General features: G+C 43.1%; 1 protein-coding gene across 1 annotated transcript; it reads left to right on the top strand.

Annotated features, from left to right (window-relative positions):
- The first annotated feature begins 14,771 nt into the window (after window positions 1–14,771).
- LOC114111603 (melanoma-associated antigen B4-like) lies at window positions 14,772–15,800 on the top strand. Its single transcript, XM_027963431.2, has one exon. It carries the CDS (start codon window positions 14,772–14,774, stop codon window positions 15,798–15,800), a length of 1,029 nt encoding a protein of 342 aa, XP_027819232.2.
- Window positions 15,801–21,581: the final 5,781 nt, after the last annotated feature.

Raw genomic sequence — 21,581 nt, 5'->3', positions numbered from 1 at the left:
ATTGAAAGAGACACATGTACCCCAATGTTCATCGCAGCACTGTTTATAATAGCCAGGACATGGAAACAACCTAGATGTCCATCAGCAGATGAATGGATAAGAAAGCTGTGGTACATATACACAATGGAGTATTACTCAGCCGTAAAAAAGAATTCATTTGAATCAGTTCTGATGAGATGGATGAAACTGGAGCCGATTATACAGAGTGAAGTAAGCCAGAAAGAAAAACACCAATACAGTATACTAACACATATATATGGAATTTAGGAAGATGGCAATGACGACCCTGTATGCAAGACAGGGAAAGAGACACAGATGTGTATAACGGACTTTTGGACTCAGAGGGAGAGGGAGAGGGTGGGATGATTTGGGAGAATGGCATTCTAACATGCATACTATCATGTAAGAATTGAATCGCCAGTCTATGTCTGACGCAGGATGCAGCATGCTTGGGGCTGGTGCATGGGGATGACCCAGAGAGATGTTATGGGGAGGGAGGTGGGAGGGAGGTTCATGTTTGGGAATACATGTAAGAAGTAAAGATTTTAAAATTTTAAAAAAAGAGTGATATCGCATTTCAATAGGTGGTGATGCAAGTGCACTCCCAATGCTAGGTCTAGGGTACAAGCAGTATCAGGTAGTTATTAATAAGAGACATTTCTATACAAACCAAAGAAAAGCAGATGTTAATGTTTGGAGCTGGTTATAAACCAGTTGCTGAGCCCAGGGTGTAGTCAGTCAAGATTTCTAGGTGTCAGGATCAAAACAACTATTGCAGTTTGAAATGTCTCTATCACAGTTAGTAATATCTCTGGGTGATCAGGTTCACTTTCTAAGTGGCTCGTACAGCAACAGGCATGAAGTCTATTTGAACGTGAGCTGTCATAACAATTTCTCTGATCATTGCATCAAGTCATCTAGCTTCACGTTGCAAGACTTCAGGAAAATAGCAATGCTAGTTCTCAGTGATTCAAGTCAAAAGAATGGGAGAGTGAGCGGATCAAGATGACAGAGGTGTATCGCTCGGAGCTCACTGTCTCCCCACAGACACATCAAATGGATGGGAGAAATTGGGATTTTTAGTAAGAAATTTGTAGGTAGATACGGGTGGACACTAGAAAAATTCAGGATCCAACCCAGCTCGCAGGTAAATAATAATACTTCAAGGAAACGTAATACCACTAGAACCTAATACCCACACATGTGTAGTACACTTTCTATTGAACCATTTTTTTCTATCATCTCCCTCATTTCTACTGAAGACAGGAAAACTGAGAGTTAATTTGTTTGCCAAGGAAGTCTACATTCAATTAACTTGGCCCGATTATTTATCTAAGTACAGTAGGAATAATGATTTGCCATATAGGTGCTTTTAAATCCACTTTGCTGGAACAGTTCATAAGGAGCCTCCAGAAGGAAATTTTAACAGCCTGTTGAAGTTAGGAAGCCACAGCAAAGACTTGTTGTCAAACCTAGAGATCTGGATGAATTCCTCGCTTCCTGAAGTCTCCAAAACATTTGAAAGTTCCCGTGCCTCCCAGAAGTGATCTTCCTTACTCACCTGGTAAGGCTGATGGGAATTCTGTCAGCAAGGTCCCAGGCTGTTTTTCCAAAAGTTTTTAATCACTCCATGGAAAAGGTAAGAGAGTTCCAGAAAAACATCTATTTCTGCTTTATTGACTATCCCAAAGCCTTTGACTGTGTGGATCATAATAAACTGTGGAAAATTCTGAAAGAGATGGGAATACCAGACCACCTGATCTGCCTCTTGAGAAACCTATATGCAGGTCAGGAAGCAATAGTTAGAACTGGTCATGGAACAACAGAGTGGTTCCAAATAGGAAAAGAAGTACATCAAGGCTGTATATTGTCACCCTGCTCATTTAACTTATATGGAGAGTACATCATGAGAAATGCTGGGCTGGAAGAAGCACAAAATGGAATCAAGGTTGCCGGGAGAAATATCAATAACCTAAGATATGCAGATGACGCCACCCTTAATGGCAGAAAGCGAAGAGGAGCTAAAAAGCTTCTTGATGAAGCTTCTTGATGAAAGTGAAAGAGGAGAGTGAAAAAGCTGGTTTAAAGCTCAACATTCACAAAACTAAGATCATGGCAGCTGGTCCCATCACTTCATTGGAAATAGATGGGGAAATAGTGGAAACAGTGTTAGACTTTATTTTTTGGGGCTCCAAAATCACTGCAGATGGTGATTGCAGCCATGCAATTAAAAGATGCTTACTCCCTGGAAGGAAAGTTATCACCAATCTAGATAGCATATTCAAAACCAGAGATATTACTTTGCCAACAAAGGTCCATCTAGTCAAGGCTATCATTTTTCCAGTGGTCATGTATGGATGTGTGAGTTGGAATGTGAAGAAAGCTGAGTGCCGAAGAACTGATGCTTTTGAACTGTGGTGTTGGAGAAGACTCTTGAGAGTCCCTTGGACTGCAAGGAGATCCAACCAGTCCATTCTAAAGGAGATCCTTCCTGGGTGTTCTTGGAAGGACTGATGCTAAAGCTGAAACTCCAATACTTTGGCCACCTCATGTGAAGAGTTGACTCATTGGAAAAGACTCTGATGCTGGGAGGAACTGGGGGCAGGAGAAGGGGACGACAGAGGATGAGTTGGCTGGATAGCATCACCGACTCGATGGACCTGAGTTTCAGTGAACTCTGGGAGGTGATGATGGACAGGGAGGTCTGGCGTGCTGCAATTGATGTGGTCACAAAGAGTTGGACACAACTGAGCAACTGAACTGAACTGAACTGATGGTTAACCTTAGTTTCCTCAAGTTATCTGGTGTTGTCCAAGTCTACCTGTGTCTGTCAAATATGACATTCCAATCAAAGTCTTGGTAGTGTAATAAATGCTTCCACTTGTCCCGATATAAGAACAGATTCTTGCTGAGCTTTTGAAAAATAACTATTTTCCTAAGAAAATGAGAACACTGAGAGTTTCTAATTTCTGGAGTGATATAGTACGGAGAGAAAAATTAATGTTTCAATTCTAATGACAAAGGTACAATTTATCAAATTGCTGTTTAAAAAATTTCCTTATATCTAGAAAATGAAAGATTTTAAAGACAGTAATCTTTCAAAAATCAGGAAAAATATCATATTTTTAATTCATTAAGCTCCAAGTTCCTAATTCTTACATTGCTAGAGTGCAGTTTTGGTTGTTTCTGTCAATCCTCCCTGATGTTTGTGGGTCATAGGGACAACGATAATTTCAAGAAGCCTGCAAGGTTTTGGTTAAAGCTTATATAATTTGCCCAGGGAAATGCATGCCTGGATCACACTTGATAAGCCAAGCAGAGAACACATTTTCTCACACGTTCTTTGCCACTGTAAGGGAATCAGCCTTGCAGCAAGGGAAGGCTTCAACTCATCCAGAAAATATAGCAATGACAAGAATACTTTGATGACTCATCTCTTCTGTTCAGTCTCTTGGTCGTGTCTGACTCTTTGCAACCCCATGGACTGCAGCATGCCAGGCTTCCCTGTCCATCTCCAATTTCCAGAGCTTGCTCAAACTCATGTCCATTGAGTAGGTGATGCCGCCCAACCAGTTCATCCTCTGCCCTTCCCTTCTCTTCCTGCCTTCAATCTTTCCCAGCATGGGGTCTTTTCCAATGAGTCAGTTCTTCACATCAGGTCGCCAAAGTACTGGACCTTCAGCTTCAGCATCAGTCCTTCCAATGCATATTCAGGACAGATATCCTTTAGAATTGACTGGTTAGATCTCCCTGCACTCCAAGGGACTCTCATGAATCTTGCCCACGAGGAACAAGATGGCAAGAGGAGTTGGTGGTTGTGGAATACATCTTTATCCATGGATACCTCAGGAATACACCTTCAGACACAGAAGTGCATGCAGAATACCAGCTGAGAGTAGACAGGAGTACATTACCAGCAGAAAAATATATAGACCCACACAAAACTCAAGGTCAAGCCCTGAGCCTTTAGAGTGGGTCCACTGGCTCCAAGATCCTAGACTACCAGAAAACTAACCCTAGGATATCAAATAGTGAGAACTGACACAAAGGAAACCACTGGAATACAAGACCCAGCATCACCAAACCACTGATAGCACCTTGTGCAGGATGCCTCATCTAAACCACAAAGAAAAGGAAAATACAAACCCAATCATCAGCAAACAGAATTACCACCTTAATCAGCCTTTTCCATCAGAGGAAAAAACAAACAAACAAACAAACACTCAGCACAAATCTCACCCTATTAGTATTTACACAAACCGCTGGACCAATCTTAGACAGCAGAAACAAAACAGGAAGAAAGAATTCAACCTTGAAGCCTGGGGAAAGGAGACCTCAAACACGATAACTAAAATAATAATAATAATGAAAAAGGAAGAGAAAAACTACATAAATGAATGAACAAGCCAAAAACACAGAAGTCCAAATAAATGAAGAGGAAACAGGCAAACTACCTGAAAGTGAATTCATTGCTAAAGGGAATTCAGTGATACCGATACTTTGGAAACTGTCTGGCAAATTCTTTAAAGCTAAATATAGTCTTATCATACGATCTAGCAAATGAACGTTAAGGTATTTACTCAAAAGAGTCAAAACCTTAAGCCCATCCAAAAACCTTCAACCAAATTTTAATAGCAGAATAAGTCATAGCTGCCAAAAACCGAAATCACCAAAGATAACCTTCAGTAGATGAGTGGGGAAACGAATTATGGTAAGCTTCATGGAATGCTATTCAGTCCCGGAAGAAAACATTTCAAACCATAAAAAGATATAGAGACAATAAAAAGCCTACATACTGCATGATTCCATCAATGTTACATTTTGGAAAATGCAAATCTTTAGAAAGAGTAAAACGTTCAGTAGTTGTCAGGGGTTCCAAGTGAGGTTTTGAGGGATGAACAGATGGAGCATGGGAGATCGATAGGGCATTCACACTCCTCTGCACGACACCGTGTTGGCTGAGTTGATAATATCATGCATCTGTCAAACACTAAAGAACTGTAAAACACAAAAGTAAAATGTATTGTAAACAATGGACAATAGTAAATGAAACATATTGACATTAGTTGGTCAATTGTAAAAACTGAACTTGTATCCATTGAACCACTAGAAGATGTTAATAATAGAAGATACCAAGTGGAGGAAGAGAGTGGCTGTATGGGACCTCTCTATACTATCTGCTGAATTTCCTCCAATCCTAAATCTGTTCATTTAAAAAAGAAATACAGAGGGGCAACAAACACATAAACAGTTGAAAAGAGGAGCTACATCGCTCATCATGAACGAAATGAAGATCAAAATTACAATGAGGTGTCGCCTCATACAGGTCAGAATGGTCATCATCAAAATTTGTACAAGCAGTAAATGCTGGGGAGAGTTTAAAGAAAAGGTGGGAATGGAAATTGATATAGCCACTATGGAGAACACTAGGGAGGTTCCTTTAAAAACTAGGATTAAAACTACCTATGATCCAGCAATAGAAACACTGGGCACATACACCGAGAAAAGAAGAATTGAAAAGACACCTGTATCCAATGTTCATTGCAGCACTACTTCTAATAGACAGGGCATGGAAGCAAAGTAGACTTCAACTGACAGATGACTGGATAGTGAAGTTGTGGTAGCCACATACAATGGAATATTAGCCATAAAAAGGAGCAAATTTAAGTCACTTGTAGTGACATGGATGCACCTAGAGCCTGTTTACAGAGCGAAGAAAGTTAGAAACAGAAAAGTAATGTACATTAACGCATATACATGGAAAGTAGGAACGGTACTCATGAGCCTATCTGAAGGGCAGGAATAGTGACATGGATGTGGAGAATGGACCTGTGGACACAGCAAGGGAAGGCATGGGTAGGACAAACTGAGAGCATGGCACTGACAAATATAGAGTCCCATGTATACAAAAGATAGCTGGCGGGAAACTCCTATATACTACAGGGAGCTCAGCCTGGTGCTGTGTGCCAGCCTAGAGGGGTGAGATGAGGGCTTGGTAGGAAGTCTCATCAGGGAGGAGGAATATGTATTCATAGCACTGATTCATCCTGTTGTATAGCAGAAACAACACAACATTATAAAGCAGGTATCTGTCGATTAAAACAATCTTTTAAAAGTCTACTAATTTAAAACTAGAAAAAATATCATAAGAACACAAAGCCAGTACAGAGTTACATGCACCAATGCAAAATGAATAAAAGTCAGCAATAATGAAAAGCAAACTATCACGGTAAGAATTTGATTCTCGAATTAAAATTCTTAGGAAACAGGCACAGAAAATATTGACACATATAACTACCTTCAGAAAGCTGGCATAAAAATGATCAACACAGCAAAAATCAAGAGACTGGTCTGGAAGAATCAACAATACTCAGACCATGTAATAGAAAACACACCATAAACAAAAGCAACAATATGGAAACGTAGCTACAAAGAAACCTTAGAAAAATGTATGCAGTCTACATGAAGGCAACAAGAAGAATTTCCTGAGCGCCTTAGGAAAAAGAAATCTCAAACAGAATAGTATGTTATTTGTATTCATGAGGACACATTTTAAGACTATCGATTTTCCTTATATAAGGAAACTACTAACAAATGCAAGAACACAAAACGAGTTTAGGTACAACTCATTTTTTAAAAATATGTATCTTTTTTCCTTTATCCATAGGAGAAATATCTAGTGAAAGTTGATTTAAATTAGATTAAGGAGATGAGGGAGGAGTTTAGTATTTTCAAATGTTAATTACTTTTCATAAGGTTTATTGTGCTTCAGAATACAAATGGATTAATCATATAAGTCACATGGTTTGTTCTTTTAAAGTTTTGAAAGCCACAGGTTTGGTATATGTAAAACACATTGAACGTATTGAATATGTTGTTCACCATCTACACAAGGTGAGATGACAATGGAATAGAATTTTCTCAAAGAGTAGTTAAGCTGCTAGATCGTGCAGGTTAGTAGGGGTCGAGCAAACCAAGTTTAGATCTCTATTTTCTTCCTGATTTAAACTAGTAACTTCTGCATATTATCTATTTCATTTTTATCGAATATTTTTAGTTCTAGCAGATTCCTTTTCTACAGAATATTGGTTTGGTAATGATATTCCTGTTTTATTTATTGCTGTTTTAGGCTTTTAAAGTTACAGTTTTGGTAGATGTAAAAGAAATTCATGAACCATCTGTATGTCTTTATGATCTGGGAGTAGGTAATATGTTGCTGAAAGAGAGATTTTCATGGTAATGTGAAATATGACCACAGAAAATATTGAGAAACCAAAAAACAATTAAACAAACATAAAGGAAAAAGCTTTTAATTTGTAGTTCGCCTTATTTCCTCTAACCCTTTTTTTTTGGTAAAAATAAAATATACTTTGCCTTAATTTAGCTCATTTAAGAGTATTTATTTCTATTGTCCCAGTGCACTGCATAGTCTCTGTTCTCTACTGGATAAAAATAACCTCAGATAGGAAGGCAGTATTTTGGAGGTGCATAATAATCATAACTTGCATTAAATTAAAGACCAGTGTTTCTTAATCAGTATGACTCTGCTTTATATGTAGAACATGCATTCCAGCATTCATGCAGGATAGGATTTAGCAGACTCCATTTATAGATGGATAACTTGCAATTGTCTCAAGTTCACAAGACTGGTAAAGTGACCTTTATCAGATAAGTCCCCTGATGTGCACTAGTCCAGAGTCCTTCCCTTTCTTTGCAAGGGCAAGAACTGAGGAAATCTCTTTTCACCAGTGTCATATTTGGTACCGTGACTAGGATTGCTGCCATGGTGAACTCCAGTGGTCTTGCCCAAACTGCTGGCTCGAGACCCCTGACTTTCACTCTCTCTCTCCCATGAACACTTGCTTGCTATCACTCTCTGCTTTGTTCTCTTTCCATGACCCACAGGGCAAGATCTGGGTCAGCTCACTGTGTCATGGCTCCCCTCAATTAAGAGCTGCAAGCAGGACGCCCAGGCTGTGCATCCCCAAAGAATGCTTGGGTGGCAGTTGACACTGTCTTTGGGCCTGGTAGACAGAATTCAAAATGGTGAAGGCGCTCACTGAGGCCAAGACTTTTCTCCTCTCAGTCTTTCTCATTTCCCCTATGGCTCTATCCATTTTGAGGCGAGAAGTTTAACCGAGAAGACTGCATGATGTTCAAATTAAGACCGAATAAATAATCAGGGACTTGATTGGGTGAGTTTCTTCTCTAAGTCCTCGAGCCCAATTCCCTCCCTACACGTTCTTAATCCGAGTGTGTTTCCAGGACCAGAACTGCATCAGAGGCCAAAACTGAGGGACTCTGCATTCTTCTCTAGATTTTTGGCCTACCTCACCACACCACGACCTTACAATGTGGGCGATGCCCACCCTTCTGTGGATCTCAAGCAGACATTACCTATAAAAAGGGCAATGTGTCATGGAACTGCAAGCTGAGGTTAGGAACAGAGAACTGCAGAAACTATTGGCATGAACAACTCTGTCCGAACATCTGCCTTAAGAACCTTAACTGACCTCTAGCATGGTTTCTAGCAGCAACCTAAGGCCACATTCTAGGACATCTCGGCCAGCCCTGAATTCCTGTTAAAGAAATTTCAAGGCTACCAAAGGAATCTGTTCCAGCCAACATCTGACACAAGCCCCTCATCGTCCTTTATTGAGAGTGTCTATTTAAAACAAAGACCAAAAAAAAAAAAAAAAACCTCACAATTATAAGAAATGTGTGACAGAAATAAACTAGAAATTGATAACAAACAGACATGCGGGAAAATTAAATATTATTTGCAGACTAAACAAAAAACATCTAATAACACATGGGCCAAAGAGAAACTCTAATGAGAAATTTTAAAATATTTTTACAAAATGAAAACAAGATTACAACTTATCAGATGTTGTGTGATACAGCAAAATCAGTAAAGAGGTCTACATAGCATTGAGTACCTATAACAAAAAAAACCCCAGAATTAATAACTTAAGCTTCTATATTAGTAAACTTGTGAAAGAAAAGAAAAAGCAGAGGAAGAATAAGTCAAAGCGAAAACCAGTGACACTGAAAAAAGGAAGGTAATGCAGAGAAAGAACAAAACCCAGAGAAGTTTCTTTACAGATACAAAACAAAAAGAAGATAAAATTCTCCCCAGGCTAAATAAGAAAAAAGAGAGAAAACACAAATTAAATTACTAATAGCAGAAATGAAGGAGGGGCCATTACTACTGATTCCATGGACATTGAAAGGATAATGAGTGAATATTTCAAACAACTCTGTGCCTACATAAGTGAAAGGTTCAATTGAGAAACTGGCTGAAGGTATAACTTAGCACCACTTTCACAAAGAAAAATAGATAATCTGAAGAGGTCTGTACCTATTAAAGAAATTTAATCTATAACTAATGAGCTAATAAAGACAGTAACAGACCCAGAGGTTTCCACTGATGAATTCTATCAAAAATTTAAGGAAGAAATGATAACAATTCTCTACAATCTCTCCCAGAAAATAGAAGCAAAAGGAACACCTCCTAATTCCTTTTCTGTGAGGTGAGTATTACACTCGAATATCAAAATCTCATGAAGAAATTAAGAGAAAAAAATTGCACACAAATACCTCTCATGAACATTGAAGCACAATCCCCAACAAAATATAAGAAAAGAAACCTAACAATCCATAGAAGGAATCACATACTATATCAAAGTAGGATGCATTTCAGATGTTCAACATTTGAAAATCAGTCAATCAGCTATCCTTCAATAAAATAAATTTTCAAAAATTAAAAAGAGAAAATCAGTAATCATAATTCATAATATCAACTGTCTAAGGAAGATAATCACAAGATCAGATCAACAGATGAAGGGAGAAAATCATCTGATAAAATCCAACACCCATTCATCATAAAAATTCTCAGCAAACTAGATACAGACAGGCATTTCCTCAGCTTCATATACAACATCTGAAAAGAAATGCGGGTAAAACATCATACTTCAGAGTGAGAAGACAGATGCTGTCACACTAAGGTGAGGAACAAGGTGAGGATATCCCTTCTCACCATGCCTATTCAACACTGTACTGAAAGGCCTAGCCAATGCAATGAGATAAGAGAAGGAAGCAAAAGATACAGATATTTGGAAGAGAAAAATGGAATTATAATCATCAACAACAAGAAAACACCTGGTATTAATAAGCCAGGAGTATAAGTTAATAAGGTTATTATCAATATATAACTTATATAATTAACATATTAATAAGGTTAATACATAAGAGTCAATTCTTTTCCAATAAAGAGATGGAACTCGCAATTAAAAACTTAACACCAATTACATTATCACCAAAATATATTAGAAATAATTCTTTAAAAAATATGTATAAGATTTACATGAGAAAAACTCATAAACTGCTCTGAAAAAATTTAAAGAAGATCTAAATAAATAGACATGCCATGTTGTTAGATAGAAAGATGCTATATTGTTGAGATGTCACTTATTTCCAACTTAATACAATTCTGTTAAAAATTCCAGCAGGTTAGCTTGTAGATAGCAGCCAACAATTTAAATTTTATGTCAAAAATGAAATGATCCATAACACCCACTGAAGTCAATATTAAAGATCAAAGCCAGACAATTGATATTACTGGATTTCAAAACTTACTTTAAGCTACAATACTCAAGACTGTATGCTATTAACAGAATACTAGACAGATCAATGGCACAGAACAGAAAATCTAGAAACAGACACCCCGAACACTCAACTGACCTTTAACAAAGGTTCAAAGGCAATTCAATGGAAAAGGACAGTCTTAAAATTACAGTCCCGGGATAACTAGACATCCATATCTAAGAAAAATGAATCCACATACTAACTCTAAACCTTTCAAAATAATTAACTGAAAAGGAATCACAGACCTAAATGAAAAACTCACAAGTAAAAAAAAGATTGCAGGGACATCCCTGGCAGTCCAGTGTTTAAGACTCAACACTTCCACTGCTGGGGGAAGAGGTTCGGTTGCTAGACAGGGACTAGGATTTCACGTGCCATATGGAATAGGCAAAAAAATTTAGAAGATATCATGGGGGCAAAACTTGAGTTTGGTAATGAGATTTTAGGCACAACACCAAAAGCACAGTCAATGAAAGAAAATAATAAGCAGAACCTTGTTAATATTAAAAACTTCTATCTGCAAAATATACTATTAAGTGAATGAGAAAGAAAGGCCACAAAATGGTAGTTACAAATCTATTTGCAGGGCAAGAATGGAGACACAGACCTAGAGAACGGGCGTGTGGACACATCGGGGGAAGCAGACAGTGAGACGAATTGAGAGAGTGGCATGGACAAATGTGCACTACCATGTGGACAACAGGCATGTGGGGAAGTTGCTGGGTGACACAAGGATCAGCTCTGTGAAGACCTCGAGAGGTGAGGTCGGGGGTGGGAGGGAGGTTCATGAGGGAGGGGATATATGTATACTGATCACTGCTTCATACAAGAGAACCTGACAAACCATTTAATTATCTTCTAATTTAAACAATTGTTAAAAAAATCTATGAATTTAAAAACTAGAAAAAAAATCTAGGGAAGTACACATAGCCACTAGAGTTACATACAACAATGCCAAATGAATAAAAGTTAGAAATAATGAAAAGCAAAAGATCACAGTAACAATTTGATTCTCGAATTAAAATTCTTAGAAAACAGGACAGGAAATATTCAAACATATAAGAGACTTCAAAAATCTGGAATGAAAAAAAGATCACGACAGAAAAACCATCCAGTTGGTCTGGAAGAATCAACAATCACTTACACCAAGTAACAGAAAATACACCATAAACAAAAGGAACCATAGAAAAAATTTACCTACAAAGAAACTTTAGAAAATAGTATATAGTATTCATGGAGGCAACAAGAAGAATTTCCTGAGAGTCTTAGGAAAAAGAAGGCTCAAACAGAATAGTATGTTATGTATATTCACGATGAACAGATATTGTAAGACTGTCAATTTTCTGTAACTCCTTTACAGAGTTAGTACCACATTCAGAGTAGCTGAGACCACAATGAAACATGGTCTGCTGATTTTTGTACCCTGAAGTAACCACGGAAATCTTATGGAAGGAATGAAGAAAACTATTAACAAAAGTGAAAACATAAAAGTAAATAATCCCTGATGGACAGTCAGTCGCCACTGAACTTGACCCTATGTGTAAAAGTAAATAATCCCTGATGGACTCCACTGAACTTGACCCTATGGGTGCCCAGGTGCGGGAGTAGTTAAAGAGACTGGCACAGATGTGCAACCTGCAAGGGAAGCAGACAACAGGATCAGCTGGAAGAGGCTTTAAACTTGAGCCCTGGATTCTTCCACTCTGCCCTGGCATCATGAATCTCCACTGCTTCACTGAAGGAATCTGAGGCAGCACCTCCGAGGGCCCATGCCAGGACCATGGGGCACCAAAGTTTGGCTTGTATGTGGCAGTACAGCCAAGATCATGAAATAACCAGCACAAAGCTTGTTGTGTGTGTGCTTAGTCACTGAGTTGTGTCCAACTCCTTGTGACCCCATGGACTGTAGCCCACCAGGCTCCTCTGTCCAAGGGGAAACTCCAGGCAAGAATACTAGAGTGGGTTGCCATGCCCTCCTCCAGGGGGTCTTCCCATCCCACGGACTGAACCCAGGTCTCCCGCACCACAGGCAGATTATTTACTGTTTGAGTCACCAGGGAATGCTAGTGGATGAGAACTGGCCTTTTGAAATGATCACCGTAATAGACTATCACCCAGGGACTAAAAGAGAAAAGTTAGTATCACAGAAATTGTCCAAAACGACAGAACTTCATCTCAGAACTTTTGAGCAATGACCCTGCAGTCGACTGAGAGCCCACAGTGAGAACTGTCAGGCTAAGGAGCCCCTTCACTTACTCTTCTGGAATGGTATGAGCATGGCTGGGGACAGGGGTGGACTTATACCAGAAAGGGAAGGATTTCCAGGCCCTGTCAGCAGTCAATATAAATGCAGTTTCTGAGTGAGATGTGAGGGGTTCCACACCTCAGAAGACAGTCTCCCATCCTTCCCTCTCAGCTCATCTTACCTGTAGCAGCCATGTCCAGGAAGCCTTGGGTAGAAATGGTGAGATGAGACGAATGTGCACTTCATACCAGGAGACTCGGGGGTTCACATTTTCTATATGAGGCCTTGTCTTCGGATCAGCAGATGCGACGTAGTCCAGCATCTACAGGGGTTAAAGCAAGGCATGGAGAATGACAGAGCATCGCTTACTCCAGAAGAGGGAGCCCAGAGAGCCATTCTTGTTGGTCTCATGGGCTCCAGGACGGCTGTTAGGCTTGGGTTTCCCAATTCTTCCTGCTGCGGGTGCTGAGACAAGTGAGAGGCACTGGGTGAGCTAGGGACGTTCCAGGACCCCTTAAGAGTCAAGGCAAAGTCCACGTGCCAATCCTGGGAGAAGCTCCCCCGGAACCCCGCCTGTCCAGGTCCCACCCCTGCTGCCCTCCTGGAGCCCAGATGCGCAGGACAGGAAGTGACGTCCTCTTAAGCACACTGGGGGAGCGACGCCATCTTTTACAGTGCCGCTATCTCTGAGAGCTGCCATTGACGGTGGCCAGCGGGAGCAGTCCCAAGTGTCATCGGGTGTCAAGATCGGATGTGACGTGAGTTACGAGTGCAGGGACACGTCTCTGCACCCCGAATCCCTTTTCCCTCTGAAAAGAGGGGGCCGCACAGCCTCTGGCCACCCTAGCCGTGCACTCAGACCAGAGGATCCAGCCTAGCTCTTAGGCCCCAAGACAATCCACTAACCACTAGGGGTTGTCGGGAAAGAATGCCTCAGTCAGGCACTGCTGGACCCCAGCTCTGCTCAGAAGAGGGAGAGCCACGAGCCCTGTGGAGAGAAGGAGGGACCCTCGGGGGAATGAGTGTCTCCATACACTAGAATGGCAGCCATGTGTAAACCCCCACTCACCGCGATTTGGCTGGGGATCATCCAGGCAGCTGCCAGACCGATCTAAAGACTGAGCAGCTCCCTCACTGCGAATTAGGACATGCAACACTCGGAGAAGAGGGGACTTGGGTCTGAGGGGCTGGCAGCTGGTCAGTAGAGTGAGGATGTCAGGGTTCGGGAAGAGTCAGGATGAGGACCATCCTCCCTGACAAACGGGTGCCTCAGGACGCTCCCCTTTGGTCAGCGCTTCCTTCCGGCCAAACATCGGGAAGGGGGGTGGTGGTCTGAGAGGGGAGCTTGCAGCCCGGTTGTGAAGGGACAGTCACGGAACAGCAGAAGGAAGGTGATGGGACCCTTCAGTGGGGGGCTGAGTATGCCCTCCTCTCCTCGTCTGGGGTGACAGGGAAGGTGGCAGCATCAATTTCAGATAGGAGAGGGAACGGGCTGAGTGCGGGATTGGGAGCATTGGATATGGGGGTGTCTCCCACCAATTTTCATCCTGACTCTGAATGTCAGCTGAGAGGACCTGCCTCTCCTGCCAGGCCCCATTGCCCCACCCCTTCTAACGCCAGATCAGGACTGTCTGATGTACCCCAGGGCTCACTCTCCCTTGTTACTCAGCGGTCTCAGGGGACAGGCTGATCAGAACAGGAGCCCTGTGGGTCCTAGAGCACTGGCCTCGAGGACCCCTCAGAGGTGGCTTCCATTCAAGCCAGGGAGGACTCTCCTCGTTGAAGGTTCTCACAACATGTCCTTGTCCCTCCTCCAGGTGCCCTCCTTGCCTGCTTTCCTTCCTGAACTCCCACCTGCGGCCACTGACCTGCTGTCAGCATGCCTCGGAGGCACAAGAACAAGTCCCATGCCCACGGGAAATGCCACCAGGTCCGGGGGAACACTCAGGAGGCCCAGGCGAGTGCTCGTGCAGCCCCAAAGGAGGAGTGCCTCTCCTCCCCCTCTTCTGCCCCTCAGGGTTATCTCCCGAGCTCCACTGCTGCTGACGATCGCCAGGAGCTTGAGGGAGCCATGGCCCCTAGCTCTCCTGATGCAGGGCCTTCCTGTGCAGGATCTGATGAAGGTGCCCAGGGCCTAGAGGAGGAAAGTGCAGGTGCCTCCCAGGCAGACCCTGCCACTCAGAGCACTCGCAAAGATCCTCTGGCCAGGAAGGCCAAGATACTGGTGGAGATCCTGCTGGAGAAGTACACCAAGAAAGAGCCCATCACACAGAATGCCATGAAAATTGTCAGCAGGAAGTACAGGCAGCACTTCCCTGAGATCCTCAGTACAGCCTGTGAGCGCGTGGAGCTGGTCTTTGGCCTGGAGATGAAAGAAGTCGACCGTAGTAGGAACATCTACACCCTCATCAGCAAGCTCAACCTCGGGGGAAACGATTGTCCGAGTGGTGAGGGGGCGCTGCCCAAGTCTGGTCTCCTCATGGTGCTCTTGGGGGTCATCTTCATGAATGGTAACCGCGCCACCGAGGAGGAGATCTGGGAATTCCTCAGTATGTTGGGGATCTATGCTGGGAGGAGGCACTGGATCTTTGGGGAGCCCAGAAGGCTCATCACCAAAGATCTGGTGCAGAAGGAGTACCTGAACTACCGCCAGGTGCCCAATAGTGATCCTCCCCGCTATGAGTTCCTGTGGGGTCCGAGAGCTTGTGCTGAGACCAGTAAGATGAAGGTACTGGAGGGTCTAGCCAAGTTCCATGGTAGGGTCCCTAGTTCCTTCCCAGACCTCTATGACGAGACTCTGAGAGATCAGGCAGAGAGAGCAGGGCTGAGAGGTGAGGCCAGGGCTCCAACCATGGCTGAAGCCAGTGCCCCTTCCAGGGCCAAGTCCCGCAGCTCCTCCCACATCTAGGGAGGGGGCAGGACACTTTGTTCCCTTTGTGTTGGAAGAGAGCAGTCAGACTCCTAAATACTGCAGAGTAGTAGGGCTGGAGGGAACAAAACCCATATCTTCTTACAGTTTTAAATGGTAAGCAAGTTTAGATCTAGTTTGTTTAACAAAATATACATCTGTTTTCTTGTATCCATATGAGAAATACCTAATGAATGATGATTTAAATTAGAGAGTTAAAGAGGTGAAAGAGGTGTTTAGTATTTTCAAATGTTCTTACTTTGGATAAGGTTTATTGTGCTTCAGAATTCAAATGTATGAATTCTATAAATCATAGATTCTAGCTGTTCTAATGTTTTAAAAGTTTGGGTATTTGTAACACACACTGAAAGTACTGAATATACTGTTCACAATGCAAACAAGATAACATGACATTAAAAGAGAATGTTTCTTGAAGAGCAGTCAAGCTTCTAAAAAGTGCGTGGTAGTAGTGGGTAGATCACATTTATTTCGATCATATTTCTCTCTCTGTTTCACGCGAGTAACTTCTACATATTATTTCTTTTTTTCAAAATTTTTTTACTTCTAAGGTTGTTTTTCTTCAGAGTATTAATTTGGTAATGGTACTGCTGTTATATTCACTGCTGTTTTAAAAGTTTTAAAGGTACAGTTTTGGTAGACATAAATTCAAGAGCCATCTATATTGTCTTTCTGATCTGCAAGTAGGTAACATAGCACTGCAAGAGTGATTTTCATGCTAATGTGAAGGAAGACCACAGAAACTATTGAGAAACAAAAAGAAAATGGAGAAAAGAGTAAAAAGTCTTTGCTGCTGCTGCTGAGTCGCTTCAGTCATGTCCGAATCTGTGTGACCCCAGAGATGGCAGCCCACCAGGCTCCCCCGTCCCTGGGATTCTCCAGGCAAGAACACTGGATTGGGTTGCCATTTCCTTCTCCAATGCATGAAAGTGAAAAGAGAAATGAAGTCACTCAGTTGTGTCCGACTCCTAGTGACCCCATGGACTGCAGCCCACCAGGGTCCTCTGTCCATGGGATTTTCCACGCAAGAGTACTGGAGTGGGGTGCCATTGCCTTCTTTAACTTGTGGTTTTACTTATTTATTTTAAACTCCCTTTTAGTAAAAATAAATACTTTGAATTATTTAGCTCATTTAAGAATATTTGTTTCTTTTGTGCTAATTCACTGCATATTCTCTGCTCTCTCCTGGATTAAAAATAAACTCAGATGGGAAGGTGGTATTTGAGGGGTTCATAGTAATCATACCTTCCACTTATTACAAACCAATACTTCTTCATCAGTATGCCACTGCTTTACATGTAGTACACGCATTCCAGCATTCAAGCAGGATCAGACTTAACAGACACCATTTGTGGATGGATAACTTGCCAATTTCTCAAGTTCACAAACTGATGAAGTGACCTTCCTGGGACTAGTCCCCCGGTCTGGATTAGTGGACATCCCACAATATCCACGTCTCCCAGGCTAAGCCAGACATCATGTCTTTTCATTCAATTTTCCTCTAAATACTCCAAAAAATGTGTCTCATTGGATACATAGGGACCTGTCCCAAAGAACTGTTTTGGAATAAAGTTTAAAAAATGCGGATTAATGAATGGTATGAAAGAAGACAAAACTACTCAGGGACAAGGTGGTCATGAACACATGCAATGTCAGATACCCTGAAAAGATCAATATGCCCTCATTTATCCTTCCTGATTCTCAGGGACATACAAGCCTTAGCTTAAGCGGTGTGTCCTCAGGTCAATGGATGGAAGAGTCCCAGCCTCTGACAGTTATCAAGGGGAAGATTTTAGAACACTAGGGGTCCCACAAACTATATCCTGCTGCTTGCCTTGTGTGGCTATGGGGAGAGCAGTCTGTCTGAGGTGAGCCTTCCTTTCCTGCAGGGCCAGGGTGGAAGGGTTCTCAGGGAGCTGAGCACCTTGGTCTTGCAGCAGCAGCTCCAATTCTGCCCAAGTAGGAGATCCTAACAGGCCTTCATAAGATTTACAGTGAGGACACTGGGTGCTGATGAGTGCCCCCCCCAAAGCAAGGGGGACAGCACGGAGGAATAGGCAAGGGTAGCCAGGGAGTAGCTCTGTCCCCTCCCCTTCTGTTGTCTCAAGAAGGCAAAAGCCTTGGCCACAGGCCAGCTGACTCAGCCACTGCAGAGGGTGGATTCCCATATGCTACCGGAAGTCAAGGTAAGAAACCTGATCTAAGACTGGGGGACCACTGACTCCAGAAGAGAGTGGAGCCCTAGAATGTTCTCCTCCTCAGAGGACCCCAATAGCTTTGCACACCTCGGGTTAACCTTGTCTTCCAATCAAGAAATTCTAAGAAAGTAATGCCTTTGTTCTGAGGAGCACAGCCTCAGGTGAGTGGAGGGTGCAGTCCGGGTCTTGTTAGGAGTGAGGATGAGGTCCTAGAAGGAGGGGCAAGAGGACCACTCAGCCCAGAACAGGGGAGACTGTGGAGGCCCACCCCTGATGTCAGCCCTATGACACCCAGGAGAAAGCTTTCTGGCTGAAGTGCTTCTCTTTCTGCTGGAGAGGTCTCAGGGAGGTGAGAGCCTTGGTCTACTGGGAGAAGCCTCACTTCAGTACAGAGTGGAAACTAGTGACTGAAAATGAGGATAAAGGGACTGCACCTAGAACACAGCCCTGCCCATCTACACCTCGCACTGGCAAATTTGGGAATGTGGACATGATGCACCCCACACATTTTCTTTTAGAGCATCTCAGGAGGTGAGGCGCTGGGACTCAGGGGTCAACCTCAGGAGGAACTCCAGGTCATGCCAAGAGTCAAGTAGAGGACCATGGGGACTAAAGGAACCACTCACACTATACCACTTTTATAGAATCCCTCCCCTAGGGTCAGCCATGAGTGACCACAGGTTGGCAGCCCTCACATCCTCCAAGGTGGTCTCAGGGAATTTAAGGCTGTAGCATGAGAGGACAGGTCTCATTAGGAGAAGGGAAGTCAGTGAGAGGACCTGGAGAGAGGACAGTAATAGTGAAAGGAGGGAGGAAATACAGGTCTTCCTAGGAGCCTGACTGAGGACAGGTGCAGCCAGCCATCAGAAGGCCTCAATTTCCAGGACCAGCTTTCTGTCCTGAGAGACCACAGGTAGATGTGCTAAGTTAGGCAACCTCCGCTTTCTTCTATTGGGTCTCAGACTGTTGTGGGCCTTACTCTGAGCACATACCCTCAGGTAAAGTGACAGGAGCTCTAAGACCTCCCAGCAGTTCCCAGAGGACAACTAGTCATTTCTCCAGAAGAGCTTCAAGTAACCCTTGATATGGCAGGTAGGACAGTTCTTTCATACGTGGGTCAGCTACTCTGTGCAGACTGATTTCCCTGGGCATTTGTCCTTCCAATCCTCCATGATAAAGGGAATTGAAGGAAGGCCCCAAACCAAGTGTTGTGCCCCTCCCCTCAAGTCCTTGCTAGGAAAGTTTACCTTTGATGTTTCTGCACATGCATGGCTGCCCCATCCACTTGTTGGGAAGAAAACTGCTCACTAAATTCCAGACAATAGTCCAAGCTGGAGCCCTTCATTTAGAAGGCTCCCACCAAGAGAAATGACAGCTCTTGGTTGGGGGAGCCTGCCTCCATACGACAGGGATGGAATAGCCTAGGATACAGGTAGCTGTCCCAGGTGACTCTGTGGAAAAGAATCCACCTGCAATGCAGGAGATGAAGGTTTGATCCCTGTTCTGGAACATCTCCTGGAGGAGGAAGTGGCTACCTATTCCAGTATTCCTGCCTGGAGAATCCCATGGACAGAGAGCCTGGAGTGCTGCAGTTCATAGGGTTGCAAAGAGTCAGACATGAATGAGGGCCTGAGCACAGACACACAGACAGAGAGGTAGATCTAGAAGTCTAGGAGGGGAATAGAGGTAGAGAAACCTAGGAACCATTGGTAGACCTTTGTAAGTTAACATTGTTCAAGAAAGGTATCAGAATGTAGTGGAGGAAGGCAGGTTTGTTTAAACATAAAGCCATAAATAATCCATGAGATGTTCCCCAGGCCTTTAGGTAAAAGAGGAATGTCACGGCCTTTCTATCGATTTGAAGTTCTACAATAATCCAAGTTTGACCTCATAAGGTCAGACACTCTCCTGCTCTAAATGAATTGGGAGGGAAGGCAGTGGCACCCCACTCCAGTACTCTTGCCTGGAAAATCCCTTGGATGGAGGAGCCTGGTGGGCTGCAGTCTATGCTAAGGGTCAGACACGACTGAGCGACTTCCCTTTCACTTTTCACTTGCATGCATTGGAGAAGGAAATGGCAACCCACTCCAGTGTTCTTGTCTGGAGAATCCCAGGGATGGGGGACCCTGGTGGGCTGCCATCTCCTGGGTCGCACAGAGTCAGACACAACTGAACTGACTTAGCATCTTAGCAGATGTAAGCCTGACCTCTACTCAAAGAAGGCAGTCTTTCCTAGTCCTCCAGTTTCCATTGGCTATAGAATGTATTCCACTTAATCCTCCAGGCAGAGCTCTGTCACCCGCTTACTTGCATCTCTTACAAGCATCCTATATAAATAAATGTATTTCTTGCCTAACACTTTGCCTCTTGCTGAATTCCTTCTGTGCTGAGATACAAACAACCTGAGCCACCCTAAGTCAAGGTATCAGGTGAGTGATTCTAATTAAAAGACCATGGTTCAAGTCCCAGACCGGATTTTTTGAGGTTGAAGTCCTGGCCATGTGGATTTGAGTCAAAACCTGATGTGATAGGTTTCAGGTAGAGGAGCTCTTCATGCTACCCCATCGAAAATTTTAAACCATGGCCTGTTAATCTGGCTCATAGGGCTGAATGAAAGTGAAAGAGTGCACATTCTTCTGCATTTCTCTGCACCTAGACTCCCAGTATCTTTGCCTTTGGGTGTACAAATCCAGACACTGTATGCCATGAATGCCTCAACCTTGTGTTTATAAAATTCAAGCTGAGTGTGTCTACAGGATAGGGAGAGAATGGACAAAGAAAGAAAAAGAAATTGAGCTAAAAATTTTCTGGCTACCTTCTGAAATATGGCTGCCCTGGTGCCCCAGACAGTAGAGAATCTACCTGATATGGCAGGAGACCCGGGTTCAATCCCTGGATTGGGAAGTTCCCCTGGAGAAGGGAATGGCAACCCTCTCCGGTATTCCTGCCCAGAGAATCCCATGGACAGGGGATCCTGGAGGGCTATATTCCATGGGGCCACAATGACTCAGACATGACTTAGAGACTGAACTACAACAGCAATCTCCTAACACTTCTTCTACTTTACCACTTCTTGCTGCAACTAGTGAAGCCCATGTGTCCTAGAGCCTGTTCTCCGCACTAATAGAAGCCACCAAAATGAGAAGCCAGTGCATCCCAATGAAGGGTAGCCCCTACTCCTTGAAACTAGAGAACACACACCCAGCAATGAAGAGCCAGCACAACCAAAATTAAATAAATAAATAATTTCTTAAAAAAAAAAAATGCAGGGAATCCACAATGGCCCCTGGGGCGAGAACTGAGCCACATTCTGCCCAGCAAGCTCACAGGTGAGGGATGTCACAGCCATGAAAAGGCCATAAGGGGCTTCAGTGACACCTGAAGCCCCTTATGAGCATTTGTCATTTCCTTTTCTGATGGACAACTGACTGTCCATCGCGGAAGACTTGCCCGTAGGATTCCAGCAAGTCTTCTGTGCCTTAAGGAAAACCTCTGAACTTTGAAAGACTTGCCAGGTAGACTCCTCTGGCTTGACAATGCTTAATTTGCCTAGCAAAGCCCTTCC

This window comes from Ovis aries, chromosome X (assembly GCF_016772045.2).
Source record: "Ovis aries strain OAR_USU_Benz2616 breed Rambouillet chromosome X, ARS-UI_Ramb_v3.0, whole genome shotgun sequence".
Classification (NCBI taxonomy): domain Eukaryota; kingdom Metazoa; phylum Chordata; class Mammalia; order Artiodactyla; family Bovidae; genus Ovis; species Ovis aries.
The sequence above is the reverse complement of the archived record's forward strand: the minus strand, read 5'-3'. Positions and strand labels throughout refer to the sequence as shown.